At 42.8% G+C, this 25,373-nt stretch overlaps 1 protein-coding gene across 11 annotated transcripts in view; it reads left to right on the forward strand.

The window, feature by feature from the left end:
• The window catches only part of LOC125700310 (protocadherin alpha-C2-like), a 168,839-nt gene that overhangs the window by 105,860 nt on the left and 37,606 nt on the right, over positions 1-25,373 (forward strand). For 2 of the 11 annotated variants that reach the window (XM_048960820.1, XM_048960822.1), the window contains exons 1-2: positions 19,238-21,778; positions 21,950-21,979. The exons of 8 other annotated variants lie outside the window; for them this stretch is intronic. In XM_048960820.1, the coding sequence (XP_048816777.1) occupies positions 19,253-21,778; positions 21,950-21,979 (2,556 nt within the window). In that variant the 5' untranslated portion in view covers positions 19,238-19,252. Of the gene's footprint in view, positions 1-19,237; positions 21,779-21,949; positions 21,980-25,373 lie in introns of those variants that run through there. One more of the 11 variants, XM_048960821.1, reaches the window with a different exon arrangement.

The following is a 25,373-nucleotide window of genomic DNA, read 5'->3' on the forward strand; positions in this document are numbered from 1 at the left end:
AATAGCGTTTGAAAGAATTATTATGAACACAGTAGACTTGTAGTCCTGCTGTGTAAGAGTACAGGGAAACAGTATCAAAATGTGTTATGACTGAGGTAGTTGAGTAGACTTCTAGAAAACACACCTCTCAGTCAATTATCTTTGTAGCAGAGTCATGATTTTCACAGCGCAGAAATTATTTCGGATTCATTGGGATTCATTCTGATACTTTTTAGACCGAGATGATGAAAGGAATTTTGATTAAGTGTGGCTTGATGTAGATTGTCTGAAGAACTGTAAGAACTGTTAAAAGAGGCAATCAGGCTTTTGGGAATTAAGAGATTGGCAAGCCAAAAACTCAAAGACTTTTTGCAATCAGAGACATTTGGAGAATAAATACAAATTTGACAAATACAGCAAGCAGAAATTATATGTCAGAGAAAGAAGGTACATTAAAAAAAAAATAAGGGGTTTTTACTTTCCAGTCTTTGAACAGTGTCTCTAATGAGCATTGATTTATTTTTATTCTTTGGATTCTTTCTTTCTGTAGGAATGGTCTGTTTGTTCTAATTGGTTATTTCTGCTGTCCCTCCATGGGTTCATCTCAGCCTGATGGATGTTTTCCCCCTGACACCCTGTTCAATGAAAGCCATCTTTTCTTTCTTGTTCTGAAAGAGCCGCCTCCTCAAAGTAAAACACCTTTGTATGATTGGTCTGCAAAATCAAAGTTTTGATGTTCATTTAAGAAACATGAGGCTCTTGGTTTCAAGAATCACTGTGCTGTTCCTCATCCCTTGCCAATTCTTGTGCAGCAAGCAGAAGCTGAGCAAGGTAGTTTTACAGCTGAATGGGCTTAGCTGTTATGTGTATTGGGAATGTATTTTAAATAGCTGTTAGGCCCTGCTTTGTAGCCAGCAGTTGTGTAGGGATTGGTGCAATATCCATACGTTTCAAACATTTTTCATTGCATGATGTTACATTCACAGGGATGTGATTAGACCTATAGTATTAGGGTGTATAGCCTCATTTTCAGATTTCTCCTTTTGTAAGATCCCATGAATCTCTGTGGAAGAGAGATTGGAGTGACTGGAGAGAGTACAGAAAAGAGCCACTAAAGTTGGGACTGGAACATCTCTTCTATGAGGAAAGGTTGAGAGAGTGAGGACTCTTGTGGCCTGGAGAAGAGAAGGCTCAGCAGAGAGATCTCATTTATGGAAAATGTCAGGAGAGAGGGTGTAAGAAAGATGGAGCCAGACTCTTCTCAGTGCTGCCTTGTGCCAAGACAAGAGACAGTGGTCACAAAGTGAAACACAGGGGGTTCCCTTTGAACATCAGGAAGCACTTTTGTGCTGTGAAAATGGCAGCACTGGCATGGGTTGGCCAGAGAGGTTGAGATTCTCCTACTTGGACATGGTCAAAACCTGCCTGGCTGCAGTCCTAAGAAGGATGCTCTGGATGGCCCTGCTTGAGCAGGGCTTGGACCAGATGGGCCCAGAAGTTCCTTCTAACCTCAACCAATCTGATTCTATGATGTTCTTAATGGAAGACTGTTCTGGGTGTGCTCTACTCTACAGAGCTGTGTGATGATGAGGGACAAATGCTGCAGCTTCTGTGTTAGAGTTCATCCTCAAGCACATTTCCTAATGGAAAAAAATAGCCTTGGACAATGCCTTGGAGAGAGTATGGTGCTGTACTGCATTGACTATGAGAGACAGTTTTCTTTTTTCTGAATGGATAGAGATTAAAAAACACATATTCAATATATATATATATATATATATATATATATTAGAAAATAATAAGCATGGCAAATAATACACGTTCAGTTATATGTTTGATCAGGGATACCTTTTCTGTTTCTCATTGTCATTCAGCATATCAAAGATAGCAAGAACTGAAGACATCTGCCATGTTGTTAAGACCAAATGAACTATGGAATTTAAGGAGCTTTGTTCAGTAGGAAATAGAAAATCTGTGACTGCTGATAAACCATAGGAAAAGTGCTTTTTAGGGCAATTGATGAGTTGAGTATTCAGTGACCCAATTTTATGAAGGGACACTGATTTTACAAAGAGCACCAGAATGCTAAAGGTGCTGAAACGGAACTGATGTAACATTTTGTGTTGTAAACACAGATGACCTTTGCAGTGTTGCAGACTGAGGTGTTTATTCTTTTAAAGGATTTCAGATTTGCAGCCACAATCCCATTGTATTACTCATTTTTCCACTATTCCTCACACCTCCAGCCCCCTGACAAGGGAGGTCTAGCCAAATTTGTGCAAATTATCAAATTCTGCTCTGTGCATCAACCAGCTATTTATCTCCTGTAGGTTTAAATCATAAGAAAATTTATGATATTTCAGGGGTCATTAAAATGTGATGTTTTAAATATATCTTCTTCAGTTTTCTTCTTTGTAGTGTCATGTACAGTGTCATGCAGGATGGCCTTTATCGATTCTATATATTTCTTCAAGAGGACCCTTCATGCAATTTTTAAAATCTTTTTGGCTTTTGTTTTGGGCAGTCATGAAAAATGAAGATAATTCAACTCTAAAAATATTGCTTGGAAGGAAATCAAGTGTAAAAGAAAATAATTTCCCCCCTTCCAAACAAAAAGGAGATTATTGCCATCTTCAAGATCTGATGAAGTAAAATCATCCTTGTAAATGACTTGTCTAATCTGAGTTGTCAGTTGGAATGGTTTCAAAGGATTTGGGGATGTTGGCTTTGAACTGCTACTTGCACTTTCATCTTTGTTTGTTTCAATTGTATTATATATTTGTCAAAGGATTAGAATTAGCAGGTTCTTGTCTCCTCTTTTACAACATCCTGCTTCTCTACAAGGCATTCAATCTCTTTAATGCATCTCACCTTATTTGAAAAACTACAAGAAAAATTAACTTGAGCTAATGCAGAACGTGGAAAGATGCCAACTTGATCAGAGTCAGAGTGTGGGTGCAGAACAGAGATGTGCACTGAGGAATACTATATGAGTTCTTCATCTGGTGAAGCTTTTTACTATTGCAATTATATATGTCAGGAAAGAGCTTTTCTTCATTCAGTCTGTTCAAAGGGGAACCAGATTATTTAGAATAAAATTGGAACTGAACATTGGGGCCCTGGAGCTGCAAGCTCCCATTGTACCAATGGATAGTTCAAATCCAAGGGTCTCTTCTGTTTTGTTTTTGTTGTTATCTAGGAAATGAGACCAGTGTTTTTTAATGTGGGTAATATAGGTTCTTGTAAAACTTAGGAAACAGTTGGAGTTCAACTTAAATAAAGAAAATAAAAGCAAGAGGAAATCTAACATTGTTCCTCTACTGTGTCATTGCAGTGACAGAAAGACAGGGAGTGATGGTTACAAGTTTCAGGAAAGGAAATTCTCGGTGGCCATGAAGAAGAAATGGCTTCTTGTGTGAAGTGCAACCCAGGGACAGTCAGGCAACTGAACTCCACCATGTCTCTCAGTCTTCCTCGTTAAAGGAAGTGGGGAGAAACTATGATAGAAAAAGGCTCAAGAGCTGAGACAAGGCCAGAGTTGTCACTCACCAATTACTGTTATGGGGAAAACAGACTCAGTGTGTGGACATTACTATAATTTTATTGCCTATTACTAACAGACAGCAGCAAACTAAAACAGAAAGCAAACTAAAATCACCTTTCCCCCCCATCCACCCTCTTCAGCCTCTTCTTGACACAGAGGAACAGGGAATGGGAGCTGTGCTCAGTCCAGAACTGAGCATCTTCTACTCTTTCATGGCCACTCCTTGCTCCATGTGAATCCCTCCCATGGATGCCATCTTCCCAGACTGATCCCTCCCACTGGCTGCAGCTCCTCAGGCTCCTCCTCTCCATCCAGCAGAGGTGGACTGCTCAAGAGCAAGGCAACAAGAAGCCTAGATCTTGCCTTTAGCTATGTATAATTGTGATAAAGTGAAAAAAATTTAATTTTCTTCTCCCTCTGTATAACGCAAGGAGTTCCTACAATAAATCAGCAGCATGTGAAAGATGAGCCAGTTTACACAGTTGAAGCAGCTGGTGGTGTTGTGTTCTCAGGGTTCTAGGATGACTGCAAACAGAGAAGAGATGCTTCATGCTATGGTGTCATTATTCAGTGAGGAGGTGTGGAAATGGCCTTCCTGCAGATACTTGTTTGTGCTATCTGTAGAACTGTGGCTTATGTTCTGCCTTTTGCAAGGAAATCCTGCTCTCCCTTCTAAATATTCTTTCTGCTTCAGAATTCAGGGGTTCTGTTACTCTGTCTTGAGCCTGCTGGTAACTCTAGCACCCAAGCAAAGTTGATGGAAAGAGATTACAAGCAATCAAAACCTGCTTCACTGAAAAACATAATAATGAATTTCATCAGAAAGCTGATAAATGCAAATGCCAGTTTTCATCTGTGATACGTACTGAATAATTTGATCTTGTATCTATGATTTTAAGGAGTGTTACTGATACTCTTCTCACATTAAGGAAAGGTGCTGCTCAGTTGATTAGTGAGACAGCATTTACTTTAGAACTTGGAGGACTTGAGTCGTGGCTCCTATCTCATAAAAATCCAAAGAACTGAAAAAGGCAAAGACATTAAATTTCAAAAAATGTTTACGTGTCCTTATTCCCTCTTAAGTGATACTGTGGAACAAATGTCAGGACAGAGCATAAGTAGTGGAAAAAGTAAGTTAAAATAACTTTATATTTATATATACTTCTTTTTTTCCTCTGAAAACACTGCCGCACTTCATCTAATGTGTATTAAATAGATTGAATGTAAATAAATCACAGTCTGGGAGTAAGGGATTTTGGAGTGCATTCTGGAAAATTTCCATGTCTTATAGCTATTTAAAATGCATTAAAATACCAAACAAGTGTGTGTTACAGTATCTCATGATACATTTTGTCTCTCTATACCAAGGGCTTCCAGCCATCTTTATAGAGGCAGCAGAAGTATGCTATTTATCAGCTGTGATGCTGTACAATTAGTCTGTTCCAAATGTATGTTTGGCTGCTGCTAATGCACAAGTCTGGTTTGCTGGGATGATTTTATATGTAGAAGTGTTCTGTCTGAAAGATACACTTACTTTTATAAATAGTCTTCTGTCTCTTAATGTAAAGCATTCGTAATGTAATATTAATTCTTCTAAAAGGAATGTTTTCTGAAATACTTTAACAGAGAGAGACTGGACAGTAGTAATTGTCATATATAACAGCACCTTGTGTTCAAGCTGAATTTTCTTCTAGTCCCACACTTATATTGTTTATATGGAGAATATTTTGCTCTAGGCAAAGTATCACTTGTCATCTATGACTTCTGCAACAGATGGAAGGAGATTCAGAAATGTGAGAATGTGAGCAAACGATTACTTTTTATTAATATTCATTAAATGGTTAACTTGGATTTATGAACTTCTGTATTTACATCTCTCTCCATTAGTGAATGAATGAAAACCTTTCAGGCTTTCAGTCTGTGTTCGTAGCACTGCTTACTATGAAAGTGGTTTGATATTCATTATAAAACCCTCTGGCCTCTTTGAGTGGTGATATGCCCAAACCAATGGTTGCCTGTTAAAAGTTTAACTGAGCAGTTTGGTCATTCCTCAGACTGAGGGTGGTGAAGAATATTCATTTTTGCCTGCAATAAAAATGTGGCTAGCCTTAAAAGGCTTGGCAAGGCATATCTGGGGGAAAAAAGACTCGGTATTTGTTGTGAAGTAATCTCTGTCATATTAAATAGCTGTTGAGGTCTACTCAAGTTGGCTGAGTTATAAGCTTTTGAGTAATTCTTGTCCTCTGAACTTGGTAGACTCTTGAAAGAGCTGGAAAGCTCTTTCCTTCAAGTCCTGCCAACACAGAAGACTGTTTAAGCCAAGAGCTGGCAGGACCTTCCTGTAATAGCAGTTGTATGATGGTGGCCCAGATGAGAATGAAAACTGAGAACAGGAGCATTGAGAGCAGGGAAAGGGAGAATCCCGAATTTCAGTGTGCAGAAAGTGTAGAAATGCATTGCATGGAAGCAGACCAAGTGATCCCATGGCCATACCCTGATGTCTTTTGAGTATCTTGAGATATGGAGACACCAGAGCCTCTCTGGGCAACCTTTGCTACTGTTTAGTTCCCTACAATGTTAAAAATAAATAAATAAATAAAATTTTCCTTATTCATAGGCAGAATTTATCTTAGAAAGACATTACTTCAAAACTTCAGAGGCTTGTAAGTCCTATAGGTCAGTTACTGCATAGCGGACATTCATCAATAGAAAGTGTGATAGGCCACATGAAGTTTCCTGTGGGGGACTGACTTTACAGTATCACTAGAAGCACGTGGAAGGTGTAAAAGGAACTATTAATAGAGAAACAAACATGTCAGAAATGTCAAAGTTCAGAGTTAAGAGCTTAACTAAGTGATTTGATGATGTAACGCTGTAGTAATTAAACAAGTAGCACAGTGGAATAAAATAGGCAAACCATTTGGTAGCTCAGAAATCCAATACCTTCTTCCTTTTGATATTTTTACCTTGAGAGGAGGTACTTTGTTTCCATCAAGACGGAAAACTATAAAGGTTTTTGTATTGCAACAGTACAAAACCCAGAAAATAACCCACCAGTACTCGGCTGAGTCCTTAGTGTGGGTGGTTTTATGTTCTTGAATGAAGGACTGAAAAGGAGCTGAAAGTCTTCTAATGAGAATGCAATGTCAAGATGACTCTGTGTTTATTCAGCAGGAGGATAACTATGGTGTCAAGTTTTCAGGACTAAGTATCTCAAGAATGGGAACATTGACAGGGCTGAGTCTCCTTGTTTTTTCAAACCTTTCTTTGGCTCTTTCTACTTCTGACACCACAATGACATTGTCTGCTGTTGTAGGAACAAGTAGACGCAATATGAGGCTTCCATCAGTAATATATATATATATATATATATATTTCCATTATTTTGCATAATTATACAAAATGCATAAGGCAGATCTGCATTAATATTCCAGAACTAGATAGTTCTAGACACCAGATATAGCCTAGCTTTTAAAAGAATACTTTATTATGTAAACCACTTCCAACTATTCACTATAGACACTTGTGCTCAAGGAAGGAAATACTGAACGCTTCCTAAAGCTGAAACGTAAGTAGTTTAGTGTCACTGATGTTATAAGAATCCTGAAAAGAAGATGGAAAACAGATATGCTTTGCGTACTTAAACAGTTTTCTCCATTCAGCACCCATTACAAATAATAAATTATACATATGTATATGTAACTTGTTTCTTGAGAATATCCACGTGTCCTCTGCAGTACTGCTGTAAGCCATTCAGTAGCCACTTGAGCCCAGATACTGCTGCCATTTTAAGAACCAGTTAACACACTTAGAAATCATGAAGCCCTTGATGTAACACTGAATAGAACCCAGTCCTCATGAATTTATGGTTGTATGGCACAATCAGATATTTCTGTTACTGTCTTAGAATCAGAGAATAGAATCATAGAATATTTTTATTTGGAAGGGGACACATAAAGGTCGTCTCGTCCAGCTCCCCAGCAACTAACAGGGCCACACACAAATAGATGAGGCTGCTCAGAGCCCATCCAGCCTGACCTTGAGTGTCTCCAGGGACAGGGTACCACTTCTCCAGGCACCCTGTGTTTGTGCTTCACCACCCTTATAGTGAAAAACTTTTTCCTTATTTCCACTCTAAATCTTTCCTCTTTTAGTTTGAAACCATTTCCCCTCGTCCTGTCACAACAGAACCTGCTAGGGTCTGTCCCCATCTTTCTTACAGCCTCCCTTTTTACACTGAAAGGCTTCAATTGGGTCTCCCTGAAGCTTCTTCTTCTCCGGGCTGCACAGCCTGTCCTCACAGGGAGGTGTTCCATCCCTTGGATCTTTCTTGTGGCCCTCCTCTGGACTCACTCCAGCAGCTTCATGTCTTTCATGTGCTGAGCACTCCCCATCTGGATGTAGCACTCCAGGTGAGGTCTCAGTGCAGAGCAAAGGGGCAGACCTCCTCCCTTGCCCTGCTGGCCACGCTGCTTTGGATGCAGACCAGGGTACAGTTTGCTCTCTGAATTACAGGGGCACAGTGCTGGCTCGTGTCCAGCTGCCATCCAGCAATACCCCCAGTCCTTTTTGACAGGGCTGCACTCTATCCTGTCATCCTCCAACTTCTACTGACAGTGGCGGTTGCCATGACCCAGGTGCTAGACCTCGCACTTGGACGTACTGAACCTCGTGGTGTTCTCCTGAGCCCACTGCTCAGCCTGCAGGCCCCTCTGAATGGCATCCTATCCATTGGGTGTGTTGACCACACCACATAGCTTGCTTTTGTCTTGCCTTGTTTTCTAAACCCCCAACTCAGTTCCAGGGAATTTCATCCTCTTTGTATTGCATGAGTGATACTGCTTTTCATTCCTTCCTTTGAGCTTCTGATCATCATCTGCCCTCCACTTACCTGCATCTTCTCTTTCCTTTGCATCTCCTTCTAAAGTCTCAATCTCAGATGCTCTTATTTGCTGCATCAGAGGTGATCTTGTTGCAGCAGTGAATCTGAACAGCGCTGCCTCAGCATTTCTGAAGCTTGCTACAGGCCCTGATGTGGGCAGCTGTGGTCAGCAACTTTCTGACATCTTCTTAATAACATGATTGCTATTTCTCCTCGACCTGTCAGCCCATACAATATCATGCTGTCAAGTTCTTAGCTAATTTTGTCTGTGACATTACAGGTCTTGTATTTTCTATGGTCCATTCACCACTGCCTCTTTCTCTTCTTTTTTGGATCTTCTTGTCTCAGTATTTTGTCTCACCACCCTGGAGTGTCTTTGGTGAAATTTTTGAATTTCACATTTATCTTGTTTTTCTCATCAATGTATTTTAAGGCTCCAGTTCTCCTCTCCATTTTCTTGACACCTAGCCTCAGGTCATTTTGTTGCTCTTCATTCATTTGAATGAAATCTCACATAGGGTGCTCTGCAGCAAGTAATGCCCATTCTTCCTGTTAGTCCTTTTGTGTTTTTTTTTTGAGTGCTTTCACTTGTGCACACACTTGTATTTATACCTCAGTCATACTAATCTTAGTCATTTCTTTCAGTCAAATTTCTCTATCCAGCATAAAATATAATAAATGGGGACAGGTAAAATCAGAAGGATTACAGAAAGGAAAAACTCAGATTAGTTACAGGTAATGAACTCAAACTATCAAGACAGTCTTTGTAAGAAATGATAAAGCATAATTGTTGCTGGGCTTATGTACAAGATTATTGGCAGATGATCTTTGGCATGTTATCAGATACTGCTTGTAAGTGCCCAGTTAGAATCGAATTGATGTTCTGTTTGGATAACCTCACTAAGGGAAAATATGATGGAGGTTGTAAAGGTGGAGTAGAGGGTACAAAATGGTTGGAACATAGAATACAAGTGAAAAGGAAAAAAAGAACCGACTTCTGCATGGCTATTCAGGGAGAAGGAAGACATGAGATCTCAGAGAGCTTCAGGACACCAAAGAGAAACAAAAATGTAGAACAAAGTCATTGGCCAAGGGTGTAAGCCAGGGTCAGAAGCTGTTCCTTGTTCTGCTGAATAAGAAAATCAATGGGTCTTGTCCTGAGGTGAGATAATATCAGCAGAATCTGCAGTAAAAACATTGTGCTCATTGTGGATGTGGTTATACATTAAAAATAGCTCAAGTACAACAAAGTTTAGGCAAATGTGCTGGGGTTTTTTTGTTGCTGTTGTTTGTTTTTTTTCCCTAATAGGATTTGAAATAAAATCTTCTAAGCTCAGAAATGCCTTCTGAGAATTTAGCAAACAAAAATGAAATATTTTCCTGCCCTACTTTCCCTGCTCAGCCATTCCTGGGCAGACATGAAATACAGAAAGCTGTGGAACAGCAGCCGTTGGATTACTGATCTCATAAAACTCCTCACAGAGTCAGTATGTTTTATGGGGCTGGTGCTGTAATGTCCTCCTGCTTCTTTTATGGCTCTCAGCTGCTGTGTAAAATAGCTAAGGGCTTTATATTTTCTGTCAATGTACTGAAGACCATAGCGTGTCTATCAGAACTGCAAGCCAAGACCTGCAGCTCAGCCACAAGGCTGATGGGATGAAGGGTTATTGGTTACTTAACTGTGTTGGTGGGCAAAGTCTTCCCCATTGGTGCTAAAAGTTGTGTAGACTTCTGTGATGGAGGCTTTCCCCCATCATTTTATCACAGGGTGAAGTTACTTCCTTCTCACCATAGGGAGAATTACCCTAAAAATGGCTAACGCTGAGGAAGCTGTGAAAGGCTGGAACCAGACATGCAGAACTGAAACATCCACGCCACATGTGGCTCTTATGTCCTAGCAAATATGCTAAATACTGCTTGTATACAGGCCATGTTTGTTGTAGGGAGCTCTAGAAGCCCTGAGCAATGCCTTGGTTTTCTTTTGGTTGTTCACCCATTCTGCAGCAAAGAAGTGACTGATACCTAGCTGGTTCTACCTGCTGCTGCTTGGAGGCAATACTGCAGTGGTGGCTGAGGCTCTGGCTGCAGAAAGTGTGGGGACTGTGTTTGAGTGCTATATCCAGGGCTAGAGGTGTTGACTTGCCCCACTTTTATGCTTTAGAAGGCATAACACTAATGATTTATTTTCCTGGTTGATACAAGTTGCAGCTTGATAGGACCCTTAATGGATAACCTTGTTGTTTGTTTAGCTAATGGGAAGGATCTGCATCTCTGTTGTAGAATAGATAAGAGATGTTCTGTGAGACTTTGTATTGAATAGATAAGGGAGATTCCTGAGACTTTGTATAGATGAGGAAGGTTCCATGAGTCTCTGTGTGGAATATGTTTGTACCTCAGAGAAGGTCTCTGGGGTAGGCAATCCGCACAGCCAAAGCTGATACTGAAGAATGCCTACTTTGTAACATCCAGCTTGAGTCTTAGAGAGTTTCTTGATTGACAGCTTTATGGTAAAATGGTAGGTTTGATACTGGCCTGTTTTGACATCAAGAGAACAGCTATTACGTGGATAATCCTAAAATGCAGCCCTGAAAAAGAAGGTCATTCCGACTCTTTTAGATTCTGCTGAAGTATAATTTCTTCTATTCATTTTAATTTAATCTACTAATTAAATTGCTGACATTTGGGGCAGCTCTGTAGCGCTCAGCATGGTAGGATATGGAGTCTGATTTGAAATGGAGAGAATATGTCCTTCATTGTTTCCGTGCTGCTTTACATGCTTAGCTTCAGGAGGAAGTTGTAGCTTGCTGCTGTGTAAGAACCTCATAGAAGTTTGGAGCAGACGCTTAGAGCTTGGTGCTAAGCTCCATGCAGCTTTGGAGGTGTGCCAGAGAGGGAGAAAGGACAGGTGTGTCACTCTCAGCTGCTCCAAGAAATTTGAGCAATATGAAAAATGCTTAATTGTAACCATTGGATGATCCATTTTCACACTGCGCACGTTACTTCTCAAGTCTTGGTCTGTTTGGAGTGGCTGCAGATGGCATGTTGAATGCATATTGGAATGCATTCCTGTACAGGGAATGAGCACAAACCATTTAAGCCACGTTTAAGTTGTCAGGTTGGGACTGAAGTGGCGCTTAGGTCTGTTTAGCTAAGAAAATACATTTGGTATTTGCAGCCTAGTGGAACAAGTTAATGTGTGCTTCAACTAGTGTTTGTGTATATATGCATATATAATTTGTTTATTTCTGTTTTTCTTATTCAACCAGGAGAAGGTATGTTATACTTTAGGTAACCCAAAGAAATATTTATGATCATTTAAGGAGGCAAATAGAAGATGGTTGCAGTGAAATACCTTTCAATATCAAAAGCACGAGTCAACTGTCAGATGCAAGTAGTGATCTTGCTACTCAGTAGTTAGCAGAGTAGCTCTGCTAAGGGAGGGAGGTCTTCATTTTGGTGTTTGTGTGTGTGCTGCTTTGAATTCAGTATGATTACCCAGATACGAGGCTCAATAAATAGAACATCAGAAGCAAAGCTTAGGATACACTTTTATCTCTTGAATTTATCATTTCTAATTTGATATATTTTTGCAGAGTAATGGAATTTATGGAGATGCTATTAGGAAATGCAACAAATCTGGAAAAGTCATTAGTAGGCCAAGAACTGAAAGTGCAATTGAAGGAGATGGAATTGACATTTGAAAAAGCAAAATCTGATCTAGCACAAGATGTACAGTTTATAGTTAGGGCATTGGCAGTCAATACTTCTGACATGCTCAAAGACAAACTTAGGTCATCATTAAAACAGCGTGAAAACCAGCCTACCTGATTGCCAGCTCCTTTTCAGATCCAAATGAGGACATTTCAGATTTTAGATGATCAACTACTGAGAGACACTTAAGCAGGGAGCAGAAATTAATTTAATAGATATATCTCACTCTGTGTCTTTAAAGGAGTGAACACACAGCATTTAGCTACTCATATAGTCTTCTATAATGCAAACTTGAACTCTTTTGCTAATAAATGAGAAGCAATGGCAGGCTGTGAAGAAAGTGCTGTCAGTCTTTTTCAGCAGTGAATAAGGTGACGGACTGTTCCTCATATTACTCCTTCCCTGTATTTTTGATTCTCACTTTCTATTTTTACACCTAGTTCTCAATTTCCATTGGGTCAGTGCTGCTGTTTGGTGCTTGGCTTCTCACTTTATCTGAAGTGTGTAGACAAAAATGAAGGGGGAAAAGGAGACATCAGCATCCCTTATCAGTATTGTTTTGGAACACTGTCAGTTTCTCATATATCCAGAAGGACAAACTTAAAAGTCTTAGGAAGCTGAGGAAGAAAAAAGAAGGGAAATCAACATAAAGAGAGGAGAATATTTTCTGGAAAGCGACAAGATTACTACTGACACTAATAATATGAAAAAGAAAACAAAACGTGTGGAACAAATATTCAAGAAGGAGAATAGATTGATAGGAAAACACAGAAGAGAAGGATGGGTTTAAGTATTGGTCTGTAGACATGAAGACAAGACTGAGAGCTTTAGAACTGCCAGTCCATCTTGGATGAGTTAGCAGAGTGAAGGAGGCAACAGTAGAGACTTGAACTCAATGGTCATGTATAAAAAAAAAAGGATTTAAAACACTTGAGTCCCACTCTTTAAATATTTAGAAATGTTAATAATGATAATAATCTGGAAGAAATTTGTTTGTGGAGTAGAGGATGTCTTACAACCAGGTGGCTTGAGATGAAAAATCATAGTATGTATGGAAGACTGACAAAGATGGAGGCAGAGATTGGAAAGAAACATAATATAGGTAAAGGAAAGCACAAACCAACTTTACAGTGGTGGAAATTATTCTGCCCACATCCAAGTTGTTAATGTTCTTTCATTTAGAATGGCACAGTATGTGACAGTTATTGTCAATAAGTTATTGGAAGGATTTGTAGTTATGAGAAGAAATATTGCAGGTGACAAACTGGATGAGTCAGAGAAAGAGCCATCCTTACATTTTAGACTACAAGTCAGAAATAATTAACTGAAGACCTTGAGAAGCAGAGAAATGCATTTTGTTTGTATACTTGTTATATGTATTTTGTCTGTGGCTTGTCTAAATTCAGGTTTACAACATAAATCCTTCTTTTCTATACCCCAACTCACTGCCACTTTTCCTTTACATGCAGTTTTCTGGAATACTATCAAGTATGCTACTGGAAAGAAATTGTGACCTAATTACAAGCAGGATTTTTTTTTTTTTTGGCTGTTTAGCAGCCTTGGTTCCCATAACAGCAATGTTTTAAATAGGCTGGCTTCAGATGTCTGTGATACAAAAAAAAAATAAAAAAATCTCACCAGTTATTCATACCAATGGTAAAAAATGAATTTATGGGAGGATATGAAAGAGCAGAGTAAATTGAGCTGAGCAATTTGGCACAGTACCTATTCCAAACAAAGGGGAGGCAAGCTGCATGTAGAACAGTCACTTAGCAGTCAGCAAAGAATTCAAGTGCAGAATATGACTGGAACGAAGGAGCAAAGAAGTTGGATGTAGAAACAAGAAGTTTACATTGCCTCAGGGAGGCACTTTGCAGTGTATTTCAGAAGAGGGAGAATCCCATGTCCTCAGAAAATCCAACACTGAGAATGAAGACTGGATGTGGTTCAACTGCGGGGCTTTGTTTGAAGGGTTGATTGGTGGCTCTGTTCTAATTGCAGAACCCACTTGCTCATATTTTGGGATCTCTGAGCTCAAGCAGCTGAATGGAGAGTGATGGAAGCTCATCAAACCCTTTTCACTCCTGCTTTTACATTGCCTAATCATCCTATGTGCCATTTTCCTGACCAGATAGTACTTGAAACATAAGGATTCTCCAGAAACAACGTAAGGCCCTCTACACTGTCCTTTTCAGAGAGGATGTATGTGAGGGTGGGGGACACAACTGAAGTAAGTGGGATGCAGAAGAGTTCTAGAATCCCAAGGGAACAAATTGAAACAGGGGGTTGGACTGAAGTATTAGTGTGTATCCCTTCAGATTAACAAGATCTTTCCATAGGCGTTCAGAGTACTCGTGGGCTAGAAGAAAGCACCTTTCTGGAAAACACTGTCTGTAGGACTCATTCCCTTTCTGTTTGTGAGCATTGTTTTCCCCTGTGGTTGATGTCATTGGCCTTGTGACTGATGGCTGTGTCTGTCCTCTTGATTTAATTCTAAGCAAAGCAGACAAACCATAAGCACTGCATGCAAGTGGGCACATGAAGAGAAAATCTGGGGTTTTTACAGAATGACATAACTCACCTTTTTGTTAATGGCCGAACTGTGTGGATCATCTAGACTTGTCTCTATACGTTTTGCACACTGCCTTATCTGAAGGCAGGAGTTGTGTATGCCAAGAGCATTGTGTAGTTACTTAATTAATCTCTTGTTGCTAAAGAGTACGTGCTGAAAAAATGGAGTGCGAAAATCTAGAGCCTGGTCCTCAGATCTGCATCTTCCCACAAGTTCAGAAAGGAGCTGCGTCACAGCACTGAGTCATTGGATGTCATGTTTTAGGGATTTGCTTTACTGAAGGTGAAGTCATTTGCAAAGAAGCAAAATGTCTCTTCAGGTGTCAAAATTCCTTACAGTTCTTCAGTTAACATGGCGCATGGTCACATGTTCCTATTTCCTGACATCTCTTTCCTTTTGCTTTGTGAGAGACTCAGAAATAGCAGAGGAAGGAAGTGAATTTTAATTCAGTGAATTAAAGAGAACAGATGTGTTGCAGCTCGAGCAAATTTAGGTGATTTTAGTTATGTTGCTGTATGAAGTTGTTTCTGGTACAGGTGTGATATGAAACAGGTGAACTTTTAAGGCCCTCAGTAAGTGCAGAACTGTATTTGTTTTTAATTGTATCGCTCCCAGGAGAAATATCTGCAGAAATATTTCTGTGGCATTGTGTTATGCTGCTACTAATTCTGGCATACCTATATATAGTAAGATTTCAAGAGAGGCTTGCATAGGAATTGTGGTGACTTTCTACATCGAAACAGTTGTATTGCTACAGATGCATATCAGTGTATTACTGCTTTATGATATAACTTACAGTTACTATCATATAACTTAATTGATTTCTGAGCATCTTGGTAAAACCAGTGTGTATTTCTCTGCTTCCATATGTTTGTACTCGCATCAGAGAACTGATAGAATTTAATTTAACCAAGCAAAACGTAGTGGTGCAATTTTTGTGTCAGTGAAGCCCAACAGGCGTGAGTGTGCAGATACTGCATGCAGGTTGTATCCGTCACTTCAGGAGCTGTCAGGATTGTCAGCAAATGGGTATTTGGCCCAGAGTGTTCTATCAGCTGTTTTTTGCTGCAGGGACAGACTCTGATGCTCTCTCTTCCGTGAACTGTTCTGAAGTCCTGGGAACACTCTTATGTAGTGATTTTTAAGGTATTCCAGAATTTGGAGTTTTATGAAATTTCAAGAAGTTTCTGGAAAGCAAAACTGCAGGTTTCGAAGTCCGAGTCCAACTGAAACTGAAATTTTGTGTCTGAGTTTCCCTTATTGTCGTTTGCTGTACAAATCAATATTACTACAGAACAAACCCTGAGGTGTTTTCTCTATGGGAGTGTTTTCCTGAATTAAAACCCAACATCTGCAGGACCGACTCAGCATTCCCACCAAAGCCAGTGGGAATACCTAAAATTGTTGTGGCCATTGATGAATTTTATGTAGATTCAGAATAACTCAGGGCACACTGAATCAGAATAGAGGTTTCAGTGTATCATTTAAAAACTGTATGGTCAGCCTGAATGCTGTAAAGCAAATATTTTCAGAAAGACTGTTACATTTGTGCAGTGCTAGTGAGTATCAGCCAAGCTACAGTATTAATCTGTTCTGATTTTATTCATTCTTTAAGGCTTACAAAAATTCCAGAGGCCAGACAATCGCTGGAATTAAACATCTGAAATTAGCAGAAAAATCTTGTAGGAACTTGACGTTGAGATTTCAAAACACATTTGAAGGAAATTTCTAGTTTTGTTATGTATGTGTTATCTGTGTTCAGTTTTACGTTCTGCAGTACTTTATAAAACCTAAGGTGTGCACAGTGCTAGCTGCTCACAAAGGGGTGGGATCTCTGGAGGTGTTTAAGGAAAGGGTAGGGGTGGTACTGAAGGACATGGTTCAGTGGGTGCTGTTAGTGGTTGGCAGACAGTTGGACTGGATGATCTTAGAGGTCTTTTCCAACCTTAATCGTCCTGCGGTTCTATGAGATGAGCCCCGGTAGCACATGAGTAGGGATGGGTAATATTTAAGCATTCACCAGCTGTCACTTGGTGAGGTACCCAGCTGGAATGCACTAGAGGGGAACCTCAGTATGTATCAGAAGTAAATCACTGGGGCCTAGCAGCAAAGAGAAAGGAAAACTTGCCCCCAGAGGTGGGCTTTGTCTTCCCACTGCCGCTTACCATGGGCATTGCTCATTTTTGAGAAAATCCCTACCATTATATTCCTTAAATCAGTGCCTAAGATGTTGCCTTTTATCCTGTCTGTTGGTGTGATGCGTGTTTGTTAAAGGACTTTGTACCTGTATGCCTGGGAGATTTGGGGAAGAGGTGCTCTGACTGGATGAGCCAATATTGAGCTGTCTAGAAAACTGAGTGTGTGTCTGTTCTGTTTCATATGCTGACAGTGAGCTGTTTTGACACACAGCCACATAATCCACATGTACTGCAGATTCAGAAATTTCAAAATGGAAAACAAAGAAACAAACAAACAAAAAACAACACCAAAAAAGAAAATTTGGGCTTCTAATCATTTAGTTAGTTTGTTCTATCAGGGCATTTTGTTCTCAATCTTTGAACTTTGTGATGTTGAAGGTGGATAGCTAGACAAAAAAAAAAAAAAAAAAAAAAATTGGTAGCTTTTTTTTTCTTAGAAGTATTTGGCTCCTGTTTAGACCACTGGATGAAAGGGGCAGATCTCCTGATATTGTAGGTGCTTGGTTTCTCCATCTGCCCTTCTTGCTCTGCACAGACCCACATTTGTCCTGCTTAAAAAGATAGGTAGGGTGCTCCCACCACGATACCTGCAGACCCTAGAGTGCTGGGCATATTAAATATGAAGGCAAATATTTGGAGTAGAGAAATGGCCTTGAAAAGTAAATCAGCACATGAGTATTGAACATAAGTAGAGTGATTCTACTCTTGATATTGTCTCTTCTAATTCCTCTAGTTCCTCTCCGATAATAGTGGCTACAGTTAAAAGCTGATAGACTGGTAATCTCAGCAGTGCTGAGTCAGAGTTAGGGCAGTTGTTCTTCAGGATTTGTTCATCAGGTACATTGTAGTAAAAACCTTTGGGATTCACAATGTAAGCTGGTGCTCTCAAAAATCACCCTGCATTGGGGCGGGTGCCCAGACCCTCAAAAGGTCAATGAGAAAGACTTTAGCTGAAAATTGAGGTCTGCTGTTGCATTTCATAGAACAGCCCCATCCAGAAAAGATTTCAGCCGTCATTCCGAAAGACCTGGTGAGGAACAAGAGGAACTTTGCGCTGGGTAATAGGTACAGCATGCACCCCTGGAGGATTATGCTCAGTGGTTTGTCTCCATAAATACATCAGTAGTGACTTATGTGCTGTATGAATGGGTACTTAAGTTTATTGCTTAGACTGTGATTTGTGGCACTGGGGTAAAAACTTACTGCAGCTGCAGCACCTTTTTGTCACTCCACTTTTTGTCAGTCCTCTAACACGTGAGCAGAGGAAGATACAACAGTAACTGGAAAACAGCTCGTATTGCGCTTCTCCATCTTTTCTCCAGTCACATTCAATCACCTTGAGCCTCTCTTGTGTTAACGGGAAGCTGAAGCCCACCTTAAATGCTCTGAACTCGTGGGTGTGACCTGCAGAATTCCTCCAGCCGGACAGCTGGTGGGCATGCAGCAGGGGCGAAAGGAGGGCGAGGGGCCCCGCAGGGGCTGGGCAGATGGACGGTGCTGCAGCGAAGATGAATCTCCGAGGGAGCAGAGGGGCAGGTCTTCGAGAAAGAGGTCGTCAAACCCACTGCAGCAGCACACAGACGGCACCAGGCTTGGCTGGAGGCCCGGTTTTTTTCGGCGCCCTGCGCTGATTTAACTCTCCCAGGCGGATGCATTTTAGCACTGCAGCAGCAGGTCCAGAAGTGCAGGCGGCTCGAGGCCCGCCCCGCGCCCCCGAAGCTTCAGCAGCGAAACCGGGGCGGAGGCGAGGGGCGGCGCGGCTGGGCACGGCCGGACCGCTCCCCTCCCTCCTCGGCGGCGGCTACCGGCAGCGACGAGCCCGGCGCTCCGAGGGGCGGCAACACGTGGGTGAGGCCGGGGCCGCGGGGGGGAGCGGGACTCGTTCGCACGCCTTCCCCCCCGGGACCGGGGCCCGGGCCGGCGCGGCGCAGCGGAGCGGAGCGCGGCGCTGGGAAAGGCGTGCGGCGGAGGGGCCGCTGTCCGCGGGCGCGGTGCTGAAGCGGAACCCGCCCCTCCCGCCGTGGAACCGCTGTTCCCGGCCGCGGTGCTGAACCGGAGCCAGCCGCGGCTTAGCGTCCTCCCCCGCCTCCGCCCGCGCGGCAGCTGGAGCAGGAGAAAGCGGATCCGGCGAGTCCCGGTCCCTCCTCCTTCCTCCTCCTCCGCCTTCTCCTCCTCTTCTTCCTCCCCGGAGCAGCCGGAGGGAGAGAGGTCGGAGCCGCCGCTTCGGTCAGCCTCCGAACATGGGCCGGGCAGCCGGCGGCGGCCGGCGGCTGCTGCTCGCCGCTCGCGTGAGGCGGCCGGGCGGTGGGGTGTGAAGCCGGGCCAGGGCCGGGCGAGGCGGCTCCGGCGGCTTCCCACCCCCGGCTATGGCGGCGGCGGCGGCGTCTCGGCGGAGCCGCGGCGGGGCGGTGGCGCTGGGCCTGCCGCTGCTACTGCTGCTGGGGATGAGCAGCGGGAGGACGGCGGGCGGGCCGCTCCGCTACTCCGTGCGGGAGGAGCTGCCGCACGGCGCCTTCGTGGGCAACGTGGCGAGCGACCTGGGCGTGGATCCGCGGCGGCTGGCGGAACGGGGAGCGCGGCTCACGTCGGGCAGCGGTCGGCAGTACCTGGAGCTGGAGCTGGGCCGCGGGGCGCTGCTGGTGCGGGAGCGTATGGACCGAGAGGTGCTCTGTGAGTTGAGCCCCACCTGCTTCCTCAGCCTGGAGCTGGTCATCGAGCAGCCCATCGAGGTGCACAACGTGGAGGTGGAGGTGCTGGACATCAATGACAACGCGCCCCGCTTCCCCCGCCAGGATTACCGGCTGGAGATCAGTGAGTCTGCCGTGCCCGGAGCCCGCTTCCACATCGAGAGTGCTCAGGACCCTGATGTGGGCACCAACTCTGTGCAGAGCTATCAGCTGAGCCCCAGCCACCACTTTGCCTTGGACCTTAAAGGCTTCCAGAGTGGCAGTAAGCTCCTGGAGCTTGTGCTGCAGCAGCCGCTGGATCGAGAGCAGAGTGCCCTGCTGCAGCTAGTGCTCACTGCCGTGGATGGTGGGGATCCCCCCAGGTCCGGCACAGCTCAGATCTCTGTGCGAGTTGTGGATACCAACGACAACCCACCTGCCTTTGATCGCTCTACATATACCGTGAACCTGCTGGAGAACTCGCCCCCTGGCACACTAGTTGTCAAACTCAATGCTTCAGACCCCGACGAGGGCTCCAATGGGGATGTGATCTATTCTTTTGGCAGCTATACCCCACAGAAGGTGAGGCAGCTCTTCCGTGTGGATCCACATTCAGGGGAGGTACGGGTTAATGGCACCTTGGATTATGAAGAAGCATCCTCTTATGAGATCTATGTGCAAGCCACTGATCAGGGCCCTGTCTCTATGGCCGGGCACTGCAAAGTGCTGGTCAATATTGTGGATGCCAACGATAATGTTCCTGAGGTGGTCCTGACCTCTCTGTACAGCCCAGTGCCAGAGGATGCAAAGCCAGGAACTGTGGTGGCCTTAATGAGTGTCACAGACCAGGACTCTGGGCTGAACAAGCAGGTAAGCCTGCGTATTCCTCCCGGCCTCCCCTTTATGCTCAACTCTTTCAAGAATTCCTACACCTTGATCACCCAAGGCAACTTGGACCGTGAGAAAGCAGCAGCCTACAACATCACAGTTACGGCTACTGACTCTGGAAGCCCCCCTCTCTCCTCCCAGAAGGTGATCCATGTGGTCATCTCTGACATCAATGACAATCCTCCGCTCTTTGAGGAACCTGTGTACTCAGTTTACGTCCCTGAGAACAACCCCCTTGGAGTTTTGCTTTGCACTATCAAAGCCACTGACCCGGATGTTGCCGAAAATGCCTACATATCCTATTCTCTGTTGGATGGGGAGATTGAAGGGCTACCTGCCGCCTCCTTTGTCACCATTAAATCCGACAGCGGTGACATGTATGCTGTCAAATCCTTTGACTATGAGACACTAAGGGAATTCCATGTGGTTGTCCAGGCTCAGGATGCTGGGATCCCATCACTGAGCAGCACTGTCACTGTCTACATCTATGTGGTAGATGTGAATGACCATGCTCCAGAGATTCTGTATCCTACCTCAACCAACACTTCAGCAGCCCTGGAGATGATCCCACGCTCAGCTCATGCTGGATATTTGGTAACCAAAATTATAGCCATTGATGGGGACTCAGGACAAAATGCCTGGTTGTTCTACTACATAGTGCAAACCTCAGACCCAGATTTGTTCAGGATAGAGCTCCATACTGGGGAGATTAGGACTACTCGGAAATTGAGGGAGGAGAGCACACCTACTTTCAACCTGACGGTGGAGGTGAGAGACAACGGAGAGCCACCGATGTCTTCATCAGTAGCCATCACTGTTGCCGTGGTGGACAGAGTTTCCAAAATCATCCCTGATACAAGAAGGCACGTTAGAAGTCCGAGCAATTATTCAGAAATCACTCTTTATCTCATTATTGCTTTGTGCTCCATCTCCTTCGTTTTCCTTTTCACAATCATTGGGCTTACTGTTATCAAGTGCTACAGATACAGTCTGTACGGGGACTCCTGCTGTACAGGTTTCTGTGGGGTCAGAGAACGGTGCCCTGCTGACTTGTACAAGCAGGCCAACAACAACATCGATGCGAGGTTGCCTCATGGTTTAAAAGTGCAGCCCCATTTCATTGAAGTGCGGGGCAATGGGTCTCTCACTAAGACCTACTGCTATAAGGCTTGCTTAACTGCAGGATCGGGAAGTGACACTTTTATGTTTTACAATACTTGTGGGCCAACAGGAACGGTTCCCTCTGCAGTGGTGACTGAGAGGCATCTGACAGGACAGAGTGGGCAGAGTGCACAAAACCTGATCATACTTAAAAATGACTCCATTACTCCTAATGAGGTGAGGCTACGTTGATAAATGGTCAGCACAGTGCTCTGAGCAAATTTGTACTTAAGAAGAGGTTCAAACTGGAAAACTCTGATTAAGTGTATTTCCTTTGGGGCTCACTGGCACATATTGAGAAACATGGTTCTAAAGTATTCTAATGTGTGCAATGCATTTTGTTTCTAGGTAAATACTGGGAGTTTCAGGGTCCATTTGGTAAGTTCAGTATCTGTCTGTGTGAGATTCACTTCATTTTTGCAGCATTTGCTATGCAGAGTATTGTGTCCTTCCCTTTTCTCTTACACATCTAAAATTGCCTGCTGTCATAGAGTGCTAAGAAACGACAGACACAAGTCTTGAATCGTTAATGCTAAAACTAATACTGCAGGAAAAAAAATAAATAGATTAGCTTGGAAATGAATAGGTGATTTCATGGCAATTGTAGATGTTTGGTACTTCATGGTTTTGATACCTAAGCAAAGTTGTTGGATTTAGATAGCTACAAAAATATGCTTTGCTTACTGATTTGGGCATATTTTAGTTGTCTGAATGCTGCAAACCCTCATTTGGTAGCATCTGTTCTACCCAGTGCTGCATCACTGACAATCCAGTGACATCTTTATAGAGAATTACAGCAAATTACCATTGTGGTGTTGCATTGTGACAACTTCTGACCTGCTGGGCTGATATTGAAAATTGTTTAACACCTGTGGTTTTGCCAGCAATGTATGAACCTTTTCAATATCATCCCACAGTGCAGCATTAATGGCTGCTTCATGTTAGCATGCAGCTAGCCTGCAGTTAGCACGTAGTTTGCATGCTCTGCAGTTTATTTCGTTCAGAGATAGGAACTAAATCTGGAAATACCGGAGAAAATCCTGGTTCACGATGGGAAAAAGTTGCAAGTGCTGTGTGTTTGTACTCTAGGATTGTGTCAGCTGTAGGATCCGTTTGTGCATTAATGTGTAGTGTGCGTCTGGATATGGGGAAGCTGGGGGGAGGAGTTGGGGGGGGGTTGAAAGCAGCCTGACTTGTATGCTTTTGCTAGAGAAGTGTAACTCATTTAGTTCTTTGCACTTAAACACATATGAAGATATTAGCATCTTTTGCAACTGGTTTTGCAAGAGAATGAAGATGCATGAATCCTGAGGACCAGCAAATCTTATATAAAATTGCTTTTAGAGAGCAATGATCAACCATTTAAAGCAAAACAGTTTATAATGTATGCAGTGTTTTTCTGTAATTCACAGTGATGTGGTGTGGGGGGTGTATTTTTTCCTTCATTTTCTCTGCAATTTTTGTACCTTAAGTTCTTTCTGAGCATAATAAAATCCTATAATCTGGTATTGGAGGGAACGTGAGAGTGAAATATTTCACACAGAGTGAAATTCACACTTTCAGTCCGGCTTTCTGGGGAAAATGAAAGAGAGTAATAATTGAAAATTATTTCATTTTGGATGCAAGAGCAGCAGGAAATCAGTTTAATAGACAGATTCTCGTCCTGTTTTAGGGAATCACTCCACTGAATGCAGTGAATTTGCAAATTTTGAAAAGCAGGGCTGATCAGACAAGGGCTGGACTTGGAGTACAGAAGTATGGGCATACATAGAACAAATGAGCAAAGGGCTGCTGGTGTTCATGTGTGACCCAGAAGAGGAGTCAATTAGTCCAGTAGTTCTGTGTGATGTAAATGGAGGTGAAATTTGACTAAAGCTACTTGTCCTAAATTATTTTCTTTGGTCTTTGCTTCTTAAACTGCCCTGTGGTAATACATACCATGGAGATGTGTCAGTGCCACATATAATGAGAAAATGGGTGAATGTGTGGGCATTCACTGCTTACTGATTCCTAGCTAATTACATGCTATAAAATGAGAAGTGTTTTCCTTGTTTCGACTTCGGCACGTGCACCAAGAATTGCCTCTATTGCTTAGTAACACCAAATCCTACTTTTGATGAACAATGACATTTGTATGATAGATCTTTGGAGGACTGTGGTCTTTTGTTAAGCTGAACTTAGAATTCAACTGTAAAGGCCCATGCCTCCAAATTGAAGCACAGCGATGAGTGTCATTGCCCTTGTGACAGTTTACACAGTTAATCTCTGATATGTGTGTCACTTCTAGAAAATATCAACAGGTCTTTTTTTCTCTCTTTCCTTCTCCTCTTCCTTCCCCTCCCCTCTCCTTTTTGGAAATGGATATTCTGGTAACTGTTGAATGATGGGAATGGGACCAGCTGAACAGGCTTTGTATGCACGCGTGCCATGTAGAGGGTTTCACAGCATTGAATTTTACAATGTTGTTTGTAGTGAGATGAAAAATATTTCAGATATGTTCAGAGTTAACCTCAGTAACTTAGCCTCAATAATGCTTGATGCAATAAGATCTCAGTCCTCTGCGTACTTGCTGATAAGTTCATTTGAACTTAGCAATTGCTCTTTGCTAAGTTGTGACTGAATCCACTGAGTCATTCCATGGATGCAGTGGAGGGGAAAGTGCAGCTTATTAAGGAGAAGTGAGTTTTTTCTATCTGTTGATGCACTGGTGTCTGTGCAGCTGTTCTGACTTTTATTGCCCATGTCATGAGATTGTAATGGGAGCTCATTTCTGCAAGGTAACCTCTGCTTCTGCATCCCCCTTGCTTATCTGTGTGGTCTTTTTAGCTTTAGAAGAATATCTCAGACTGGGTGGATTTAGTAAGAAACATACTGATATAGCAGCACTGAAAACCTTACAAACAGGTATTGCTGGAAGATCTAGTGATAAGATTCAGAGTCTGGGGTTAATGAGCATTGCTTTCTCATCAGCTAGATCGTTACCACAGGGTGAGCAGGCAATGTGGGCACGAAGATTAAGCTGGCAAGGTATTGCAGCTTCACTGCTGGCAGTATGTGAGTTTATGAGCAGCCTGGATTCCTGCCTTTCGGGAAGGAGTGCGTGAAGGGGAGATTTTGCTGCTGTGCACTACTGCAGTGATGATCCATCATTTTCAGGGAAGGTTTCAGCATTTCAGTCTGGAGTCCCTTTCTTCAAAAGCCTGTGGAGATGCTGAGTGATGTCTGAGCAGTGTCTGGTCCTGGTTTTTCTTTTCATTTCTTCTGTCTTCTTGTCGTCTTGTGTCTCATGACAACCTTTCCCTTTCAATGCAGGGATGAACAATCAGACCGACACAGGTTTTGGCTGAAGTTTTCATTCCCTGAGGCACATTCTTAAAGATGAGTGGGCAGCTTGGATCTTTGACAAAGCTAGATAGGAGCACTTCTGAATGTAGATTTCCTTTTACCTTTGGGTGTGCCTGTGTGTGTGGCACATGATGGCAACAAAGTACAATGATAATCATGGTGTCCTTAGGTAACTTTGCATTGTGCTCTGTGCACTGTTTTCAGAAAGCACAAAGGCTGCAAATGAGTGACTGTAAGACCCAGTGGTTCATTGGGCTTCTGCATTTGTTTGATCACACTGCTCTACTTCTGGCTTCCCCTCTGTGTTTTGTACTCCAAGGAAAGCCTGCCAAGCACAGGGTCAAAAAGCAAGCAACACTTGAACACATCTTGATACTGCTTTTAAGTGCCAGCATGTTTCAAAGTGTCTAAATCTAATAAAGCCACA

This window comes from Lagopus muta, chromosome 14 (assembly GCF_023343835.1).
Source record: "Lagopus muta isolate bLagMut1 chromosome 14, bLagMut1 primary, whole genome shotgun sequence".
In the NCBI taxonomy this organism is placed as follows: Eukaryota; Metazoa; Chordata; class Aves; order Galliformes; family Phasianidae; genus Lagopus; species Lagopus muta.